Genomic DNA, 19880 nt, shown 5'->3' with positions numbered 1-19880 from the left:
TGATTTGACGAGAATGCTATATGTATATATGTACGTGTTTTGTCGATAAAAATGAACAGTTGTAAGTTTGCGCCTCAATCGTGTGTCGTCTTTCACTTGTCTCTGTCTATCAAGTAGCGCAGTATTCCCCAGTTTGTTAAAGGGTCATGGTCACGAAAATTGGCGTCCGAAAGTATCGCTTTGCAGTATCCGGCAAGCATGTTGGGTGTGTCCCGACCGTAGCGTCTACTAGCATAACATTTACACGACACGCCCAGGGTGTTAGTTATTGTCATGACTGACACGCGAGCTCGGGCAAAACTCGTGAATTTCGAAAGCCCCCGAGTTCAACTAGAAACTGTCATGGCGGAAGCAGCTGTAGCATGGACTATCGCTTCGAGTCGCAGAAAACATCCGTGTGACCGAAATATAGCTCCAGCGACATTTTCTCCTGTGGAAGATGCTGCAGCACTGTCTGTGTCAGAAACGAGGCGACGACCAACATCTGCGAAGATTACGTGACGGGTTTCATGCTCTCAGGGTCGATGAACAAGTCCCCTGCGTTCTCGGGTTCTAAACGAGAAGTTTACCGATTGTCGGTTAGCGTTCAAACATGCAGGTGCATTGGATTACATCAGCTGGAAGTGATCCGCGATAATCCGCAGCAAAAGTGACGTCTCAAACGCTTTCTTTGATGATGCAGTGCAGAAGAATGGCCCACTAAGTTTAGAGCCTCGAGACCGAGCAAGCTTATATGAAATAAAATTTCCATATCTGCAGTATAGCGATATTTGTGGGATGTGTCGATGCCACATAAACTGAAACACAGGTCCCTTTAAAACGAAAAACTGACATAGTCAAATAAGTAACGAGATCGCCATGTGTAAGCTAAGAAGATACTCGAAATAGGAGGAAAATGTAGTACATTCATATGCTGTTCTTTGCTCTCGACGTGCAGAGACGGACAAGTATTCTCCTACTACCCTGCACGGTGGGTTGAGATAGTGGTCACGCAGCTCTGGCGTTCCCTCGCGGGTAAAGCAAAATGTAATAAATTACAGGTAGTGATAAATCACACTGACTGCTCAACGTTTAAGCTATCGACTGCTTGTAAGATACCAGAAAAGACGTAATAAAAGCAATAATAAACAATTGACGGAATGCACTAAAGGTTTTATCATCTGAGTCTTACTTTGCCGACTGCCTATGAAGCTCATGAAGCGGCGCCCAAGTAGTGATAACCAAAGTATCACCCTAGATAAACAAATGAAATGGAAAGCTTTCACGAGGTTGAATTTCATGTTTTGATAGTATTGGTTCATGATCTAAAGGTGTCACGATAGCTCATGGATATCCCGACTTTAGCCAAACTCTAGGTGGTAATCGTTTTAGGACCACTACAGAGAAAATTGCCCCAAATAAGGAGTCGCGGCAGCAGTGATTGCTCTGAAAAGAAGCAGAGCTGCTACATTTCGCCAACAGAAAATGCGGGTGGTGATATCAGTGTGGGTAAGGATATTTCATGATGATGCGACAAGCACGGACTTTTCAAAAAAGGACTTCCTATGAGAAGAGAGCAATAGGTAAGGTGTACTGGTAGCAAACCTTTATTAGCGGGTGACAGGTATGCATGGATGAGACAGTTTACCCTATTGGCATCACTTAACTTCACTTCAATACCTTTAAAACATCGTTTACTTGGTCTTTGGGATCATATTTTTCATAATCAAAGCCAACCGCACCGCCTTTAAAAGCGCTATTGCGCTTTCAAAGGCGGTGCCGGTGAAACACGTGCTACGCTCGTTATCAGTGAAGAAGAAGCCTGCAAATGGTAGTCTCCCAAAAAAAGATATCACTCATGCTTTTGCTTACAAGGCACACAGACGAAGATATGCCTCAAGTCAGAGCAAAATAAGTGAATTTCTATAGTATGCTTTCTAGCTAGCGTGTTCGTTACATGGATATCCAGCTCAGCGGGCTACTATGCAAAAGTGGGTGGAAAGAGGGCAGCAGGTCTGATCACCCATGCCATTGGAGTTCCCGTAATACCATTTCAACCGCCATATTTTTATCAGGAGCACCATGGTAATGAACAGTCAGGAACAAAACGCTCTTTTATTGAAAAGAAAAAAAGATAAATGTCAGCATATAATGGCTGCTCTAGCAAAGAGTGTTAAATACAAAATATATGCATTCGACAACTCAGTAAAGGGAACACTACAACTAGAGTTCGACAGTATGCTATGCTAAGAGTGGTCAGCGGTGATTCACTGTGTGGACCTATGAATTCTCAAACATCGTGGATGTACAAAGCAGTAGACGTTAAGATGGCATCTGCCTGCGCTGTCACAAAATGTTCGGGACGCTGGCCGTGGGCGTTCAGGGCGTAATTTTGGTCTAGCGCAGTGCACCACCCTGACGCAGACAAATGACATGGCCGCAGGGTTCCGCCTGACGTCACTTTCCAAACGAGCAACTCCCGGTGACAGGAGGGTGTCGAACATTGGATTGAGAGAGTATCAAAGGTGAGGTCCCCGTCTGCGACAAAGAATGTGGGGGATGGCAGGAACAAGAGGCTGACTAGACGAAGATGAAGTCCGGTTGGCGTCCCTGTGGACAGCGGTCGGCGCTCTCCAGGCGCTGCCAGCGGCCGTGGCAGTGGAGGTGGCCCAGGGCGGCGAACCGCGATGTGCGGTCCTCAAGCCCGTGGCCCGTGCAGCGGTGTCCAAGGTGCTTGCGCATGGCAGTTATCTCGCAGGCGACGCACAATCGCTGCCCTTCGCGCAGCGCGTTGAACGAGTCCAGAGATTCGCACGCCTTACGTGACTTGGTCACCTCGAACAGCACGACGTACCTGCGTGTACAAGCAGGCGACAACATTCTGAAGGTGCTACTTTGAATTCACCGTTCGCGGTCAGTATTATATGGCTTTCAGCAATAAGAAAACCGAGATTGTTGAGTTTAGCAGGGAGGAAACCATGGCTCACGGATTCACACTTTTTTTTAGTAAGCAAAACGTTTTTGCACATGCAGACTACACAGAATGGCTTCCATCAGTTTCATGCTTTAGATCGCCTGCAGCTAATTCCTACGTTTCTAGTTTTTAATACAGCTTGCTTGTCAACGGTAGTTTTGTGTTTTTGTTTTAATAATGACTGATCTTGATGTGGAAAGCTCTTCAATGTACTTGGAAAATACCAAAATTACTGAAACGGACTGGTGATCACAAAAAGCCTTCAAGTTTAACTTTATCATGAGTATAACCTAGCCTAATCAGCTAAACATCACGCTATCACAATGCTCTGAGAGAAGGAGACCAATAAAAGCTTTCGGAGTTCACTCACTGTCTCACAGTGCCGTTGTTTTCCTTGCTAAGTTCGCTCTTAGGCAAGAACTTGAGGTTCTGGCGGATGTCGTACGACTCGTTCATAGAACGTACTTGAGAGAAGGTCACTGGAAGCAGAAGCGCCGTTTCTGAAAGAGCAGAAAAAGGAAAGCACTCTCAGCATCTGCAATGATTATGTTGGCAGTGCCGCAATAAAAATAAGTTCACTTCTTCGCAACAGACAGGGGAAGCCGCTATCCCGTAAGAAACTCCTAATATCCCTCGAATAGTCTAGAGTAGGCTAACTTTGTAAACACATTTTCAACGTGAAAGCAGGTTCTGCTTTTAAGCGCGCATAAGTGTGGAACTCAAGTGGAGAATCAAAGTGAAACTTCATGAAAATACTTAGACTTCCTTTTCAGCAAGCTTGTATACGGATTAAGGCATATGAATTGGCCTTTTGTGAACCATGCATTTCTCGATGCTTTAAAACAATTGCCAGCTAAAATAATAGTGAAATGTCTTAACATAGCAGCTGCATCATGTACTACATGCAAGAATGGCGCTCTTAAATCGAACTGTGATATGAAGAGAAGTCCTTCAAATCAAGGAATGCACACGTAAATTCAGCTATAATTTCTATGGTAATGTTAATTTTTTTTTTTTTTTGTCATTTACAGTATCCTCAGTCGCCGAACTGAAGCAGTGGGGTAGAAATAATGTTGGTGGCGGAACGCGAGAAGGTTAGGGAGGGGAAAAAATCTGCATGTTTAGTTTAATATTGTTTTGTACTTAGTAAAAAAAATTGGCAGTAACTGTCGTTTTGCTCGGAGGAAACCTCAGCCGCGAGAAAGGAGGAAGGTGGGACAGAAAGAAGAAAGAAGGAAGAGATGAGTAGTGGCGACCTATAGATCGACCACCTTGGCTTTAATTATTTCCGTACTGCGCCCATGGAGCATCGTTAGCCCGCTAATGATATCTTTGCGCGACGATGACGAAGTCTTCCGCGTTGATTACGCACCTACCGTGCCATTTGGGACGTAAACAAAAAACTAGGTTTAGTTTTCAGTCTAGTATTCTTGTCGCTCTGGCGAACATTATATCCGATTTGATATTAGGATGCCGACGGCTACTGAAACCAAGTAAGTACGGGGAAATGTTCTTTTTTTTAGGGGGGGGGGGGGGGGGGGGTCAGGTGTATTCAATGGGCAGTCGGCAGTTTACCTAGTTGAAATGGATAGTTTTAAAGGTCCCATTTTCCAGAAAATACTACCTCGGTTTTGTGAAAAAAAAAAAATGATGGCAGCTCCAATCGGTTAATCTTGAATATGGGTAGCGAAAGCTATCAAATAGATTGTTCACTAAGCTCGGTTCGAGCGTTCTCGTCGCCGACGCACTGGCTACAAACAGTGTGTGTGTTATCGGCTATTCAGCGCGTCTTCTTGGCGTCTACCGAATTCTCTTACTCCATTTAACTGGCTTCTGATCCCTCTTCTCTTCTCAGCTTCTCTTCTAAGCGAATCTTCTTGCCCCACTTGACCGGCTTCTTCTCTTCCATCTTTGTCTAGTTGCCACGGTTACGGAGCACGTGCAGTAGGGACTAGCTACGCTTACCCGAAATGCACCGCTGACTAGCCTAGTGCGCTTTTGCTACAAAATCAGGAGCGTGCCACTGAGAGGTGACAGATGGCAGTCAACCTGGCCGGGCACTGATATATTGGCGGCTTGTTTGATGCCACGACACGGCCTGATAGGCAGGACCAACCTACGCTGGCAGTTTCTCTGAGGTGAGAACCGAGCCGAATAAGACGTGCTACGCCGGACGGTCCTTCACATAACGTGGTAGCAACGGCTGATGGCAAGAGAGTATGGGATGATTAAACCAGTAGCAGAAGGCATAATGCGAACGAAGATTTGCAAGGGGTTCCCTGATGCAATCCATTCATCGCTGCCGTGTTATACTATTGAAAGCCACAGCTTGTGTCCTACTTAATTTTTCATTTGGAAGCTAATTGAGTAGAATGCATAAAAAAAAAAAACAGCCACATAAATCCGATAGAATCCGAACCTACAGTCTGTGCTTGTCGCGCGCATTGCTGTATTAAGTCGACCATGGAACCGGCGATCAGATCTACTTTCACGTGTATTTATGTTACTTGTGGAGACATGAGGAGATAACATGAGCTTTCTCTAGATATGAGCTTTGCGCGCGTAAACTGTTGCATCTTTCTTTTAGAAAAAATGTAGGAGCGGGCCAATGTTCGTAAATTTCCAGCAGCGAATCGAATATTTTTATACTCGGCTTTTCGAGCAAATCAAACAGTGCGGATTTAACACCACTCCATGCCATCCGAGTAGTTTCTAAAGTTTTCGAACACTTGATACAAAGTTGGGATATGATCCGCACCATATGTTTTGTCTATGACTATTCCAAAAACAGTGACCACGAACACCGGGCACCATGTTGCAGCTCTCAGTATGCTCGGGATAGAAGGTTGAACTATATTCAGCGCTGCGCGCGTGTCCCATTCGCGTGTCGGCGTTAGCAATGCTTTCGGGCATTTGACGGTGCTATAGGGCAAAGGGAGGGGCAGCAACACTGGCCTTTATGCCATATCTCGGCAACTTACATGCATATAAAGCTCTTGTCCATCTCGTGTGCGAGGTGGGAGCTTTAGATTTTCTTCGGCCATCCACAAACAACTGCATTCTGTCATGCGTATTACCTTATGCCAAAAGCTTTTTTATGTTGACATCAATTTGTGGGCTCGAAATTGAAGCCATTGTTGCTTCTTTCAAAATATTGATGTTACTGTATGATGTAAATACGCGATAACGCACTTTCACCATTGGTGCTTCGCTGTCGCGAAGTTGCCCCTTGAATACTCGCCCTAGCACGAATATTCGTCAAAATATGTGACTCTCATTCGATTCAGTTTCTGGCTAAACAGCTACTATACCTTGCGGTAGAAAAGCTAAATTAATTAATTTGTCACAGTTCGGGAAATGTCCGTCCGGGAGCACATACCAAAATGATATGCAGAAAGAAAAGAAAATGCCTGCCTCATGACTCTCCCATATACCCCTCGTGCTGCACCACTCGGCCTGATTACGGGTGCGCCCTGCATGGTGTAAATTGCGTGTATCGGCTGTACAAAGCAGCCAGACGTGCGAGAGCTCTGCTTTGCATCCCTCACATGTTTTGTCAGCGCCGAGACACCCATGGATCTGCTGCGCTGACATGCTCGCGCTTGACGTTGCAGTTTCTAGCCCCCGGAGGCAGGACATTGATCTCTACCGACGAGCGCCATCTGCGTGGTTGCGGACAACTACCACGCCGCGGAAGACGTGAAGCAGGCATGCGACCGCGTCAAGTACATCGCGACAGGGTGGCTTTGCCACGCTTGGCGCACGCTGCGTGTGACGTCATATCGCGGGAACGCTCTGTTGATTATTTCATTTTCGCCCCCTTCCGCATATGGCATTCAGGGGCATGGAAAAATCGGGGATGACTGATGCGACGCCAGGCGTTCTACAAGGAAGAGGGACCGCCAGCGCAGGGAGAGGGAAAGGGGACAGTGCTTCGGTTGGAGGTATTAGCTAAAGGCCAGCGGCTCGGAACCATAGCCCGGAAGCAGAACAGGAAATCAAGAGACACAGGGCTAGCAGAACTGCGACTTCGCGCTCGCACTTTTTAATACTTGTTCCGATCCCAAGTCGAAGAGTCCCGTATGATTTCTTAGCTATGTGGCGCTGGCAACGCAATATTGCGCAAGGTTCATCGTTGTATGGCAGCGCTTTCTTTCTTTCTTTTTTTTTTGTCACTGTGATACTACGCCTGCACACCCCTGCTTTTTGTGTAAGCCTGACACTGAATTTTCCACCGGCAGCACGGTTACTGATCCCATAAAAGGTATCGATTTGCCGGAAGTAGTCATTAAGTAATTAACGCAGGAGAAAACACATCTGATGCTCCAAGCAGGGTTCCTAAAGGTGATAGCTTGAACCTAAAGAGGTGTGCACGTTTACACAGGCTTAAAAACAAACGATAAATTCATCCCAAAACTGACTGTCGACAAAGAAGTCCTTGCTTCACATTCTTCTGCGACTTCTCGCTTTTCAGAGCTGATGAAGAGCGCTTAAACAGCTTAGTTTCTGGCTAAACCTTTAAGTGGCAATGACACTGGCAAATGAAATAAACGAAGGCCGAACTTAATTCAATGAGCACTGCTAAAGCTACAATGTTTCCATTTCAAACAGCTGCTGTGGATTTGTGTAGCCGTTAAATTCGGCGTGCTTTTTTTTTTCCAAACAAAATTTTGCCCTTTGCGAGCCGTGCTGAAAACTCGAGAGCCTGAGTAGGATCTCATGTTTTCTTAAAAAATCTTTCAGAGAAGACTTTTAATCGTGACGTTTGATTATATTTTCGACATATCGACGCGCGCATCGCTTTTGCACCAGAGTATATGTATTATACGCACGATAGCACCATATGATGGGCCTGTTGCACCACTGCAGGATAATCTCGATCCAAAGTCATCGCGGTCAGCCTAGCCACAAAAATAAAATCTCTTTCGCTCACTCTGTATCGCCGCATCAGGACATGCTTTGCTTACATTAGAACCAGAATAAACCGTGTTATCCTGACAAACATTCGGTTGTATGCTCTTCGCAAAAGAGACATCATCCTTCTCCATTGCTTGCAGCGGATATGGCATGGCATGTCTAGGCCTTTTTTGCGGATAAGATTGGTTTTTCCGGAACTGTCACGCCCCGATAGATACACGAATCGGGATACACCCGAAGTTAATCCGAAAACCGGCCTTCTGAAAAGAAAACACATTTTTTTCGACATTACGTTTTAAGTATCAGATCCCTTGCATTCGTTCTATAGAGGTGTATTGAATCAATTAAGTGTCGATGGCGTGGAATTTCCAGGCCCAGTTTTCAAGGGCGTACCTCTATCTGAAGACGACGAAGAAGTTAAGTTTAGGAACACAGACGCATACGTGCGCTGACGACCTGTTCCGCCAGTGGCGTTTCGCATTCAAATATGGCTGTTGCTTATTGAAAGGAATGCTTTTGTTGTGTGAAAAAATTCCAAGGATGCACGTGGCACCTAATTATGGAAATTACTTTTGTCTCTAGTTGTTGTCGTCTTATATGCGTTGGGATATTTGGTCACATTAGAAAACTCCGGTGAAACTTAACGAACGGATTTAATGGCTGCGATAAGGAAGAAAACTGTACAGAAATTTACACCGACGACTGTGTCGTTCGGCGTTTTGCAAGCCACTTAATAGCACTGCGGCGTGTACACATACACACACACCCGCGAGTGGCCGCTCGGCCGGCGATCAGGGGAACGAAACCGCCGTCTCCTGACACGTCATTCGGTTCTGGCCTTTCTCCGTTTTCGTCCCCGACTATTACCACTGAGCTGGCCATAGGGAATTTATGTTGCCCACCAATTATGATCAAATACGGCTGAAGTCAAACTTTTAAGTGTCGGAGGACCGAATTTCGGGCGCACATAAAATCATAAGTCCGCACTGAGTTCGGGATACTGGAATTAGGTCACACAGCAATGTTGTTCAAATCGGACGAAATGAAATGTCAGGGTTGCGGAAGGATAATTTTCTGGGTGGCCCACCTAAAGTTGGAAGACAACACTTTAGTGGTGAGAAATATAACTAGCATACTAGTTATTTTTCTCACCACTTAAGATGAAGCGTCCGTACTCCAGTAATTATTGCGTCAAAAATCATAGTGGGAACTTAATTAAACGACCCTCCGCAGTGACCACTCTACATTTATTAAACCATTTTTATAAGCGAGTAGGTTCTTACTACGTTAATTCCTAGCACTAAAAAAAAACAAAAAAAAACGAAAGAACAAAACGAAAAGAAAGGACCGCCTCAGGGTCGGACACATTGGCAAAAACAAAAAAAGTTTGCGCAATCAATATTACGCAAAAATAGTGCTGAGGAGGCGCTTACTGAACACTGGACATGATGTATATTTAGTATACGCAGAAAACAAATAATTGGCACTTGCTTTTTTGCTCCCAACAGGAAATATTGGACTGTACAGATTTTCTCATGTTGTTTATCTATGCATATAACTCCGGAACCCTTTATCCCACACTATAGATACTCTTGCTTTGTGCAAGAAGTGTGCAGAAATGCTTGTTTATTTTCTACGCGCTCCCCATTACTCTTTTATGCATATTCATGCTTGCTGTTAGTGCCGAAAAAAGCCCTAGGCAGACGGGCGACTGTTGTTCTGTTTATATTGCAATTTGGTCTGGTTTTAAAAGGGCCAGGAATTTTGTTGAAACATACAAAGATGCAAAATTCTCCACGCTTGAGCGTGTGATTATTTTCTCTGAATCTACAACTGGCAGCGTCAACGTTTGCAGTGTTTCTCAGCTTGCCGCATTAGTGACCATTTATAGCGCGGCACCCTGGCGCTCTACCTGACGTATATATATACTGTACCTCTGTAAATCTTGTTCTGTGGCTTGCCGTTGCACCGGTGTCCGTAGCACCCGCGCCTCTGTCGCAGCTCTCCGCAGGCAAGGCCTCCGTTGCGCGGCTGCTCCAGGATTGTGCGCTCGCGGCCCATGCCGCCCGGACCGCAGTCGGAGTCGCACTCGGACCACGCGCCCCACTCGGACATGCGGCAGTCCAGAACTGGGCAGTGGAGACGTAGGTGGATAATTACAAGGTTTTGTCTACTTGGGTACGCGCCGCGGTAGTTGTCATCCAGGTAACAAAAACTGCCAAGTTCTCCAAATCAATTATCCCTCTTATCGCCTCTTTATACATAAAATCAGCTCTCTTGCGGTGCTTCTCTACCAGGCTAATCATATCTAATAGTTCCGTCTATTCCTTGAGTTGAGCATGCATTGGCCCACATCTACTTTGTCTTTTTTTTCCCCCTTTCTTTTCCTCGTACGGACAGCTCATATAAGCCTCATCTTCTGCAATGTCTTGCTCCTTCAAGATGAAATGCGCATGGGTGGCCTCACTGGGCTCTCAGCAAGGCTGCCATTAATTTTGTTCCCTAGAATTCTTCGTCACCGAGGTCCGGATTAGCAATACTTTCCGAAGACGACGTAATCACCAATGCTCTTTCTCTCGAAATGTTTTGACTGCGCGCCCATTTATAAAGATCCGCATTTTGCTCTATGCTTGCACACGCCTCTATGGCTTCGGTTTGGTACGCGCTTTAAACAGTTTTTTTTTCGTTAACTTGTTAATTTATCTTTAAAACGCATTCTGGAGCCATGGGGGGTTGTCTGATGCGGAACATACCTAATTGTAGTCTAATATTAGTGAGCCAAAGGCAGCAACTGAACTTCACCTTTACTGCACCTGACCCGACGATAATGGTCTTTGGGATGTCAGAATAAAGCGATCATTAAGCATAAGCGCTCTATATGAGGGAAGAGGGGCACAAAGGAACGGGAAGACAGGACAGATGGGTTGTACAGTGGCCGGGAGTTAGCGCCGTATGGAATAGGTATGAAGATGGAACGAGGTTACGAGAACATCACTATAGAAAGCCTGTCTTGCTGCTGCTGCGGTCTGCAATGTGGCGTTCGATAGTAAGGACGACAAAACCGCATTAGCTGGCTTTGCGTGCTTTTGCCCATTGTCGCAGCTCGTTCACTCTGAAGACGCAGGGAGAGGACAAAACGAAACAAAGGAGCCATAAGGCTGGCTGGTTTCAGTTGGCCTCATCGTAACCGAGGAGCAACGCTACTAAAAACATGTAGGAGTACGAAATGCACTTCCGGAGGAAAGCCTTGAGCCGTAGCGGAAGCAGCCGCACAAGGAAAACAACTCACCTTGGAGGCAGAAGAAGAAAGCACGCATTCTCAACACATGTGGGTGCGCAATGCCAGTGCGGCTGTCGGCCGATTCACCGTCGCCATTTTCCTTTGTCACGCTCTTCAAAGGATACATATATAGCTTCGCAAGGGCCGAAACTCATTTGTATTCAGCGGCCCTGCCGGAGTGGCGCAGTGGTTAGGGCGCTCGACTACTGTGCCCAAGAACGCGGGATTGAATCCCGACCTCGGCGGCAGCTTTTCGGTGGAGGCGAAAAGCTGGGCGCCCGTGTGCTGTGCGATGACAGTGCACGTTAAAGAACCCCAGGTGGTCGAAATTTTCGGAGTCCTCCACTACGGCGTCTCTCATACCCTGAGGTTCTTTGGGACGTTAAACCCCAAAACCAATTTGTATTCAATGCTTCACGGGAATGGATACTATCTCTGGTGCACTCTGTCCAAGAATTTTATTTTGTATCTGTTTAATCGGTTCACTGTAATCGATTTGGTGGAGAATTCTCTTGCGTACGCTGATATTGACGGCGTTTTTCTTCTTTCTCCTCAGGCCGGACTGACAAAGCACCTAAGTACAGTGCAGTAGGTTTGTAACTTCCACTCGCCCGACAGACATTATTCATCGATGCAGATCTTCCACAACTGAATGAGTTGCTTCAGGCATTCTTTTGGTATTCACGTATTTTTACGATCTTCGGCAAAATATATCTGCGCTGTAACAGACTCACAATAGAAAACAGCTGCAAAAATGAATGTTGCAATTTTCCGCAACATCTGAGAACTTAAATGAAATTACTATTTTCGTCGTGGCTGCCATCGTTCCAAGTGGCCTACATATCTGGCTAAAGTGCTGACACAGAGTAACCTCATTCTATTCAAGTAGCCTCTGTAATTTGGGAGAAGTAGTTTGTTATCCACTTTTTACCCATGGAGATCGCGAATGATCTCGAACGGGTGGGCGTGGATCTTCTCGGTCGTTGCCACCTCAATTGATCGCTACGCAAAGAAGCAAGGATTGCAAGTGCTAGAGCATGTCAGAAGTTAACGTCCCAATTTCTGCAAGATCGTTTTGGCAACACACAGTGCGTAATACAGGATTCGAAGACTAACGTATGTCGAGTGCTTTGTTCTAAACTTTTTGCAATTTTTATCGCTTTACGTAGAACGTTGCAAACAACTGTCTGAAGAGAGCATTGATGTAGCAACACAGCCATCAGTGCGCCCATTACAAGGGTCTCGGATGAAAGGGCATACGAAGTACACACTGCATGCACTGCCTTCAGCATGACGAGTACCAATGAAAGCGAGCTGATGCGCGCCTTCCTGCTCCCTCCTGCGCTTGTATCTCCAGCAGAGAGCACGCACAGAGACAAGCTGCGTAAGAGAGCCAAGGGGTCATCAGCCGTTGAACCCTTCTGGCACCCCAAGGGCGAGAGCATCCGTGCGCTGCCTTTTCCCCTGCCAGCAATATATATATAGCTGGAGCTTTGCCAGACACGCGAAGGGTGCGTTTCTCACGTGACCCGTACCGCTGTTGCGGCACAGGCGGCTGCATCTGCCGGGTCCCGCAAAGAGCTCCCGTTATGACGCCGACAGCTGAAGATGCCCCCTCTCGCTCCCACCGAGTATCTGGCCTTGAAGGACTGCAACGCAGTCAGTGAACTCTGGCCCTTACGCCCCTGCAAGGGAACGCTGCCCCGCCACGCCGTCTAATGACAGAGCATGGCTACGAGAATTCGAGAGGATGTCGCGTTGTCGGCTCAGCTTGACCGAGCATGTCTTGTCGATTAGATGCCCCGTAATCTCCTCATCGACCTTGAGGAACAAAAAAGTTCTCTTTTAAACAAGCGCAGCAAGGCATGCGGTGGAACCTGTATGTAACGTACATTACGAAGATGACTTGGGCAAATTAAAGGTTTCGTGCGCTGGGCGTGAACATCGGCCTTCGCAGTAGTACATAGTTGGTACGTTTCACTTTGACTTCATCTCTTCTAGGAAAAGCTTCAAAAAGTCGAAGGCCCCTTACGCTTGAAGAAAGCCTGTCAAGTAGTAAATGGCCTCTGTTTCCCTGTTGCTGCATCATAGGCTTCAGAGAAGCGGTTTAGATTGTTGAGGCATGCATTTCTCCATCACCTTGCGTTTAAATGAATCATAGACGATCACTCAGCAGTGTTTATTCTGAGATCGGGAAAGAACTAGGCGGCATAGAAATGAAGTGAAAAAAAAAAAAAATATGCAGGACAACAAGGCTCCGCCGTTAAAGGCTACGCCGCGATAGCGCAAGTTACCACACTACATATCAAACTCTGATTTAACCAAACAATATATACTACGTGCCTGCGTGGCCTAAGCCTAACGTTTCTGCCTCAGTATGCAAGGGTTGTATGCAAAGGAGCTAGCAGCTTCTGCCAAACATAATGTCAGCCAACGTTGCATCCAAATGGAACCATGTCAGCTGCCGGTTACAAACTGGCATCCATATTCGTGATTTTTTGCTCAAGACGCCCACTGCGCCGACGCCGGATCTTTTGTTAAACGAGGAAACGCTATCGTGTTAAAGCGCGCCATCTATTCCGTTTAGTGTGTGCACTACAAGCTCGCCGTGTGGAGAGGCGGAGAGGGCTTGCCCCCATGAAATTTGTATGGTATTGGACTCTGGCGACTGCAAAAAAGCACGCGACGGCATCCGCCGTCGCGTGCATTTTTATTCGCCTGTTTATTATTCGCCTGTCGCGTGCTGGACAGGCGAATAATTGTTCTCTTTTAACGGGCCGGTGGCTTACGGTCTGGGCTGTTAATTCACTTCGTTGTCGCGGTTGGAATGAACGGTGTCTCACAATGTACCGTGCGTTCATAAATATCATCACCCGACAACAAGCAGCAGGACCGTACAAAATGTGTTGCTACTGCGCCGTGTAGATCAGGGACGCAACATAAGGCGAAACGCAGAACCCATTTTTGGGTACTGGTCTAATTTATATAGGCATGCACCAAAAGGCTTATATCCAATTCAACCTTTTGTTCGGCAAATTTTGACATTTTCAGCACTAAGTTTCAGTGCACTTCATACCTTCCCCCAAAGATAATGCATGCATTTTCTATTTTCGTTCAGCACATAGGTGGGCGACATCACCTTGAAGTTGCTAATTACAGGCTTGCTTTGTTTTCACTGGAATCCCAAGGAAAAGGACAATTTGGCTACTAATCAATGAAACGACGAGTATGAATGCTTTGCTTGCATTCTAGTGACCTGGCCGACTGTCGATCCGGGCGGATTACGAAAAGGCTGCTTGCTCCTTCTCAGTGTCGACATTAATAGACGTTCACAGCCCCCCCCCCCCCCCCTCTCTCTCTCTCTCTCTCTCTCTCTTCCTTTCTTCTTTTATTTTGTCGCATTCTTGAGTAAATATTTATGGGTATTATCTTGTGACTTTGGCGCATCTGGCTCTTCCTATTTGATTTTGGGAGAAAATCACATTTTCTGCGCTGTTTGCATCACACCAATAGCATCTTACATTAGGAGCATTTCGCGAATACCGAGCGCCGTTCTTGCCGCACATCCAGGAGCACAGCTTTAGCCTACCCTATCCTCACCGAACGAGTTCCTAAAGAACGTCGAAGACGATGCCATTGATTCTATCCCAGCTACCTTAATCTGAAGAGAAAATATGGAAACGTCTGTCCACAAAGGTTTCGGTTGTTGCTGATCCACAAGTAGCGAAAACTGGGTGTGTCTTTGACTAGTAAATGTTTGAACGAACCTCCTTGAAGCCGATGCGCCACCCAACAAACAATTGAGATCGCAGGAATTTACTGCATCTTGGGCGTTTTTCTGTCCGCAATTTACGTACGAAGCAATCCTGCTTTTGTCTTGTTGCCATGTTGGAGTTACATCATACCGGATGGCACAATGCGAAAACACCAGGTAAAATTATTTTCCTTTTACGCGGGATTCAATAAATCACTGTGCACCATAGCAAGCGCGCTACAGTTTGATCCCAACCAAAAAAAAAAAAAAAAATGATTGTATCTAAAAATGAATTACTTAGAAAATACCTTCAGTGCTGCTCGTCACTTTTGTTTCAGGGCAGCGTGACTGTTTCAAACTCTGGGTAGCAAGACAAAAATGTAGGTCCCGTAACGAGAGATGTGACGTATAGTTGTTATGTGTCTTTCCTGGTTATCAACGTCCTTGCATTAGAGTCCTTGTGTTAACCACCCTGGTGATATCGTGGTAAAAAGATACGCCCCCCTCCTGAGAAAGGGTTGCGCAGATAAATGGTTTGCCCAGCGAGCGGGGTGTGCTGCGGTCCGCTGAATATGCAATTCAAGCCGAGCAATGCGAGAAGGACGCGCTTGTCAACGCAAGACTTGACAAAGCGGCACCGTTCTTCAAGCGGGCTTTATTATCTCGCCCTAAAACAGCTGAGTGCGACGAAGATAATTAGGCGCTTCCTGCTTTCTTGGCCCTCCGTCAACCTTGGTGCGCGGGCGACAACCCCATAGAGCAGCTAGAACATGTAACCCAGCGTAGCTGTCGCGTGTAGCAGCACCATATCTTAGCCCTTCTTGCAACGGTCTTTTTTCCCGCAGTGATTGTGCTCATTTAGGTACAGTATGTGTGGAAGGCACTTATTTTGCATGCCGTTAATTGAAAGCATTAGCTGCTCATCGTTGAGCTCTACCACGAGGTTCATTGACCACTTGGCATTCATATAAACCTTCGGTTGTTCCCAAGCATGCGCTTCGTAGACTAAGGCCGTTATATTTCCACGCAACAAGGGAAAAAAAACTTATATGGAGGAAACAACAGCGCTTCTAGGTTCAAGTGTCGTACTATTGAATACCGCCTTCAGCCAAAATTTTTTAAAGTGAAATCGATCGGCTAATAAAACGAAATCATTTCAGACATACATTTTAATTGGAGTTGCATATCATGTTTTAATAACTTGAATTCTATACGTGTCACATTCCAGTTTAAAGTGATGGTTATGGCATGTTTGAAATTCTCACACCAAGTGATATGTCTATGACGTCAACGGGTTTGTGGACAATGCTGGGTTTCGTTGAAGATGAGCCATATAATGGTTTAAAATTACTCAAGAATAAAACGTCAGATGCGCATTAGAATTCTTTTAACAAGCACAATGTTCGCGGTTTTGTACAGGCACATAATTAGCGACATTCTACCCACGAGGCAAAAAGAAAAAAATTAGCAGGGTGTCAAAGCGTTCTCATGGGCGCTTTGACACCGTCATAACTTTGCGTAGACTAAGCCGAGCTATTCAGGCTGAATGCAGCGTTGTATGCTTTTTTTGTCATCCTGCCAAGCTCATCAAAATCCTCGTTGATCCGAGCAAATTACAACATGCCAATCAGTTGGTGCTTCCCTGTAGCATGTTTTTTTTTTTTATTACCTGTGGTGACAAATTTCCCTCTCGTGTAAGGAAGCTGTCGCACCAAACCACCTAAGTGTCGGAACTGCACCTTGCATGTGGAAGCGACTGCGAGCTCAAGATTCTGGATCGACTCGAAAGCAGTTGAAAATTTACGAATATATGAAAACCACAGAGCGGGGAGCCGGGAGATTTGCATGCGGAATAAAAGCTGCCGCTACAGTCTATAGTGATATACGAAGCGGCTAGCGAAACGGATCTATTCGCACAGCCGGAGTTACTAGCATATAGTCGAATATTATGCACTGCTCTCCCACTAGCTTCAGGACAGCGTCGAGAGGCAGGGATATTCAACTTAATGTTTCTAATGCTCACATAATAAAATTCAGACATGTTAAGTAACAAAGAGCACCTGGACGAAGCCGCGCATTCAAAATGACGATAATGCACTCTGCCAGTTTCATGGTTCTAATGAACAGTGATAGAAGGAGCCTCAGTAGGAGGCTGGAAGCCCTGTCAGCACAAGCTAATGCTGGAAATTTCGTTTATTTTTTTTTTTTAGTAACGCTGAAATAAAAGAGGAAAGTTAGGAAAGAGCAACGCGGCTAAGGCTTGACAGTCCGCATACCTAAAAACAAAATACGACATATATAGGCCATTAACGTGCTTAAGAGATCGCTTTTGGTGTTTTTTAGCTTGATTCTCGTGTTCGTTGCATTACGTTTGATGTGCGTCTCCACTATCGACTAATATGAACACATTTGCAAGAAAATACCCAAGAATGGCGCTCGTTAACCTCTTTTCGTTGGCTACTTGAAGGGCATAATTCACATTTATGTTCTTAAAGAGTAGCAAAACTGAATTGTTTCAAAACATTATTGTTCTGCGTCCTTGTGATTTGGAGTCAGTATTTAAATATCCGCTTTAAGCTTAGAAGCCTCCTCTTCTATAGCTACCGATTTTCTAGTTGTTCTGATCACCTGTAATTGCACAAAACGGAGGCCATACCGACCACGAGTCTCTGGCAAAGCCAAATAGAGAGGAAACGGCGAGAAGAAGCAATGCAAGGCCCGAAGGAAAATCGTTCCGGTACAACTACTGTATACTTACAAGATAGCACAGGTCATGACAACAGTGCCGTATCTGCACAAAACAAAACTTTTTACTCAAGCGAACCATTCGGTGTGTTATTTTACTACATGTAAAGCTTATTGGTAGCCGCGTTTCGGCATTACAGATTACCACACACCGTCGTGAAGACTCGGCAAAAATATTTAGCTTCACTTCATGTCTAGTGCTCACATGCGGTGCTGTTGACCAGTTATTACAACAGCGTAGAACTAGTGCAAATATAGCCTGCATCATTTATACGCTCCTGACCACATTGGAAATCAGCTTTCCTATGAAAGAGCAACCTTCAACATTTCTTATGGCGCTCAGGAGGGCGGGGAGGGGGGGGGGGATGCAGCAGAGCATGACACGAGTCTCGTGCGTGAGAGTTCAAGATGCCTCATATTTGACTGCGTTCTGACTTGTAGCGAGTTGAGTAGGGAGAACTCGTGTCTCCGTGTAAAAGAAGGAAACTGTTGTAAACACACGACATGGCGCACCCCATTCTGCTGCTCTGAAAAGATGCAATCTTTACCGGCCGCTTAAGTTATGTCGCAGCATATGAAAGGGAAAACAGAGAAAAGATATTACGTTGTTGGAGTGAGATTTCTGAGGGTGGTGCGAACAAGACGTGTAAATGTAGAGCCTCATTAAGCAGCCCTAGATTACTCCGTGGTGAAATCAGGTTGAATTCCTGCTTTACCTTGTACGTAAACTAGGCATGCAGTGCATGATGACAGCGGTGCCTCTCGCATGCTCTAGGTTTCTTTACTTGACTTCTGAAAACTGTTGGCAGCTTTGCCTTTCGTAGCCGTCTGTCCATGTAGTAGTCGGCTAAGGAAATCCTCTAAAGACAACTTCGTGTTATTCTTGTGAAATAAAAATTAAACTCCCTCTGATTAAATGCCGAGTCGTGAGAAGCTCGCGATGCCTTCTCCGCTTCTCCTATAAATTATTGCGAGCACGCGCTTCCTGGACCGCGGTGGTGCTCACCTCCGCAGGACTCTTTGAAGTCGTCGCAGCAGTCTCCCAGCTGCAGGCAGGCGTGGTCGCAGTAGCAGGACTGCTCGTCACGCTCCTCGGCCTGGACCAGAGCGTTGGAACCTCCACCCGGGGCAGGCAGTGGCATGGCCTTGCGCACCACACACGAGGCGTCCCTACCGGGGCAGCAGAGGCCAGCGGCTCGGCACGAGCTGTCGGCAGAGTGCCTGCGCATCACCGGAAAGTCCGGCGCCGCGAGGGCCGTTTGGCTGCAGAGCAGCAGCCCGCAGCCGAGGACAGCGGTCGCCGAGAGGAACCGCATCGTGGCACCGTCGTCTTGTCCCATTGGCACTGTCCTCTCGGCTACTCGGTCGGGCTCTCGCGGCGGTGTGGTTGTCCCGCTGGCCGCCGGTAGCGAGAAGACCCTCTTCCCCTCCTCTCGCCGCGGGGGATGGGGGCGGGGGATTTCACTTGAACCCCCGCGCGTTAACACTCAACGGGCGGCGTGTCTCCAGCTGGGCCTCCTTTCCACACAGCTGGTCGCACTGAGAAGAGGAGGAAGCAGGAGAGGATGCTTCATGCGCTTATGAGCGGGTGGCGCTGTGGTACCTTCATACACACCAAATTGTCGGAAGGGGAGAGAGAGAGTAGGGAGGCTGGCAAGGGCATCGTATTCGCTCTTCTCCGCGCGACGACATCCCTGCAGTCGGAAGAGCGGTTTCGGAAATAATCCGAAAAGTGCGTCACTTGGCTGAACCTCATTGAACCGTGACTTCGCATTCGCGTACGAAAAAGCTTAAAGAGAATTAAAAAATAAAAAAAACTTTAATTTCACCCTGATGCATGTGATCCGCGCAAGAAAGGTCAGGAGCTATATTTGTGCGAGCTACTTATAGAAGGTTCCACTTCGCAAATATCGTTAATAAGGAGATCAAACTTGAGAGAAATTGTTCGTGGATGACATCATCTCACTGATTTCTATTTTGGGGCAGCCGCTGGACGAAGTAGGCCTAAGGGGGTAGCAGAGGCGAGATGTTGTTGATGAAAGGAGGAATTTGCCATAAAGTTGTTGATTGGGCTAGTTGGTATGCAATTGATTATGAGGCAGCGCACCAGGAAACACATAGGAAAGGGAACAAGCTCTGAATGAATTCCTAGCGTTTGTCCCCCTTCCTGTCTATGCGTTTCTTGGTGCGCTGCCTCATAATCAATAAGCAATTTGCAGAAAACTTGCTTT

The 19880-nt window shown here is 46.4% G+C and overlaps 1 protein-coding gene across 1 annotated transcript; it reads right to left on the bottom strand.

Annotated features, from left to right (window-relative positions):
* Positions 1-1580: 1580 nt before the first annotated feature.
* On the bottom strand, positions 1581-19018 carry LOC146194574 (somatomedin-B and thrombospondin type-1 domain-containing protein-like). Its single transcript, XM_084597453.1, has 4 exons — positions 18656-19018; positions 9805-9999; positions 3324-3453; positions 1581-2833 (listed from the first exon to the last, which is right to left on the bottom strand). Exons 1-4 carry the CDS (start codon positions 18987-18989, stop codon positions 2560-2562), a joined length of 933 nt encoding a protein of 310 aa, XP_084453579.1. The 5' UTR covers positions 18990-19018; the 3' UTR covers positions 1581-2559.
* Positions 19019-19880: the final 862 nt, after the last annotated feature.

This window comes from Amblyomma maculatum, chromosome 3 (genome assembly GCF_055883805.1).
Source record: "Amblyomma maculatum isolate TAMU_Amacu chromosome 3, ASM5588380v1, whole genome shotgun sequence".
Taxonomy (NCBI): Eukaryota; Metazoa; Arthropoda; class Arachnida; order Ixodida; family Ixodidae; genus Amblyomma; species Amblyomma maculatum.
Note: the sequence above shows the minus strand (reverse complement) of the source record. Positions and strands in the feature narration are given on the sequence as shown.

Bases quoted from the DNA above. Each gene is read 5' to 3' on its own strand.
- LOC146194574 (XM_084597453.1), bottom strand. From the start codon at position 18,989: ATGGGACAAGACGACGGTGCCACGATGCGGTTCCTCTCGGCGACCGCT. The intron at 10,000-18,655 runs GTGAGCACCACC...TCCACTGCCCAG, and splicing joins CTTCAAAGAGTCCTGCGGAG to TTCTGGACTGCCGCATGTCC. The intron at 2,834-3,323 runs GTGAGTGAACTC...TTGTACACGCAG, and splicing joins AACAACGGCACTGTGAGACA to GTACGTCGTGCTGTTCGAGG.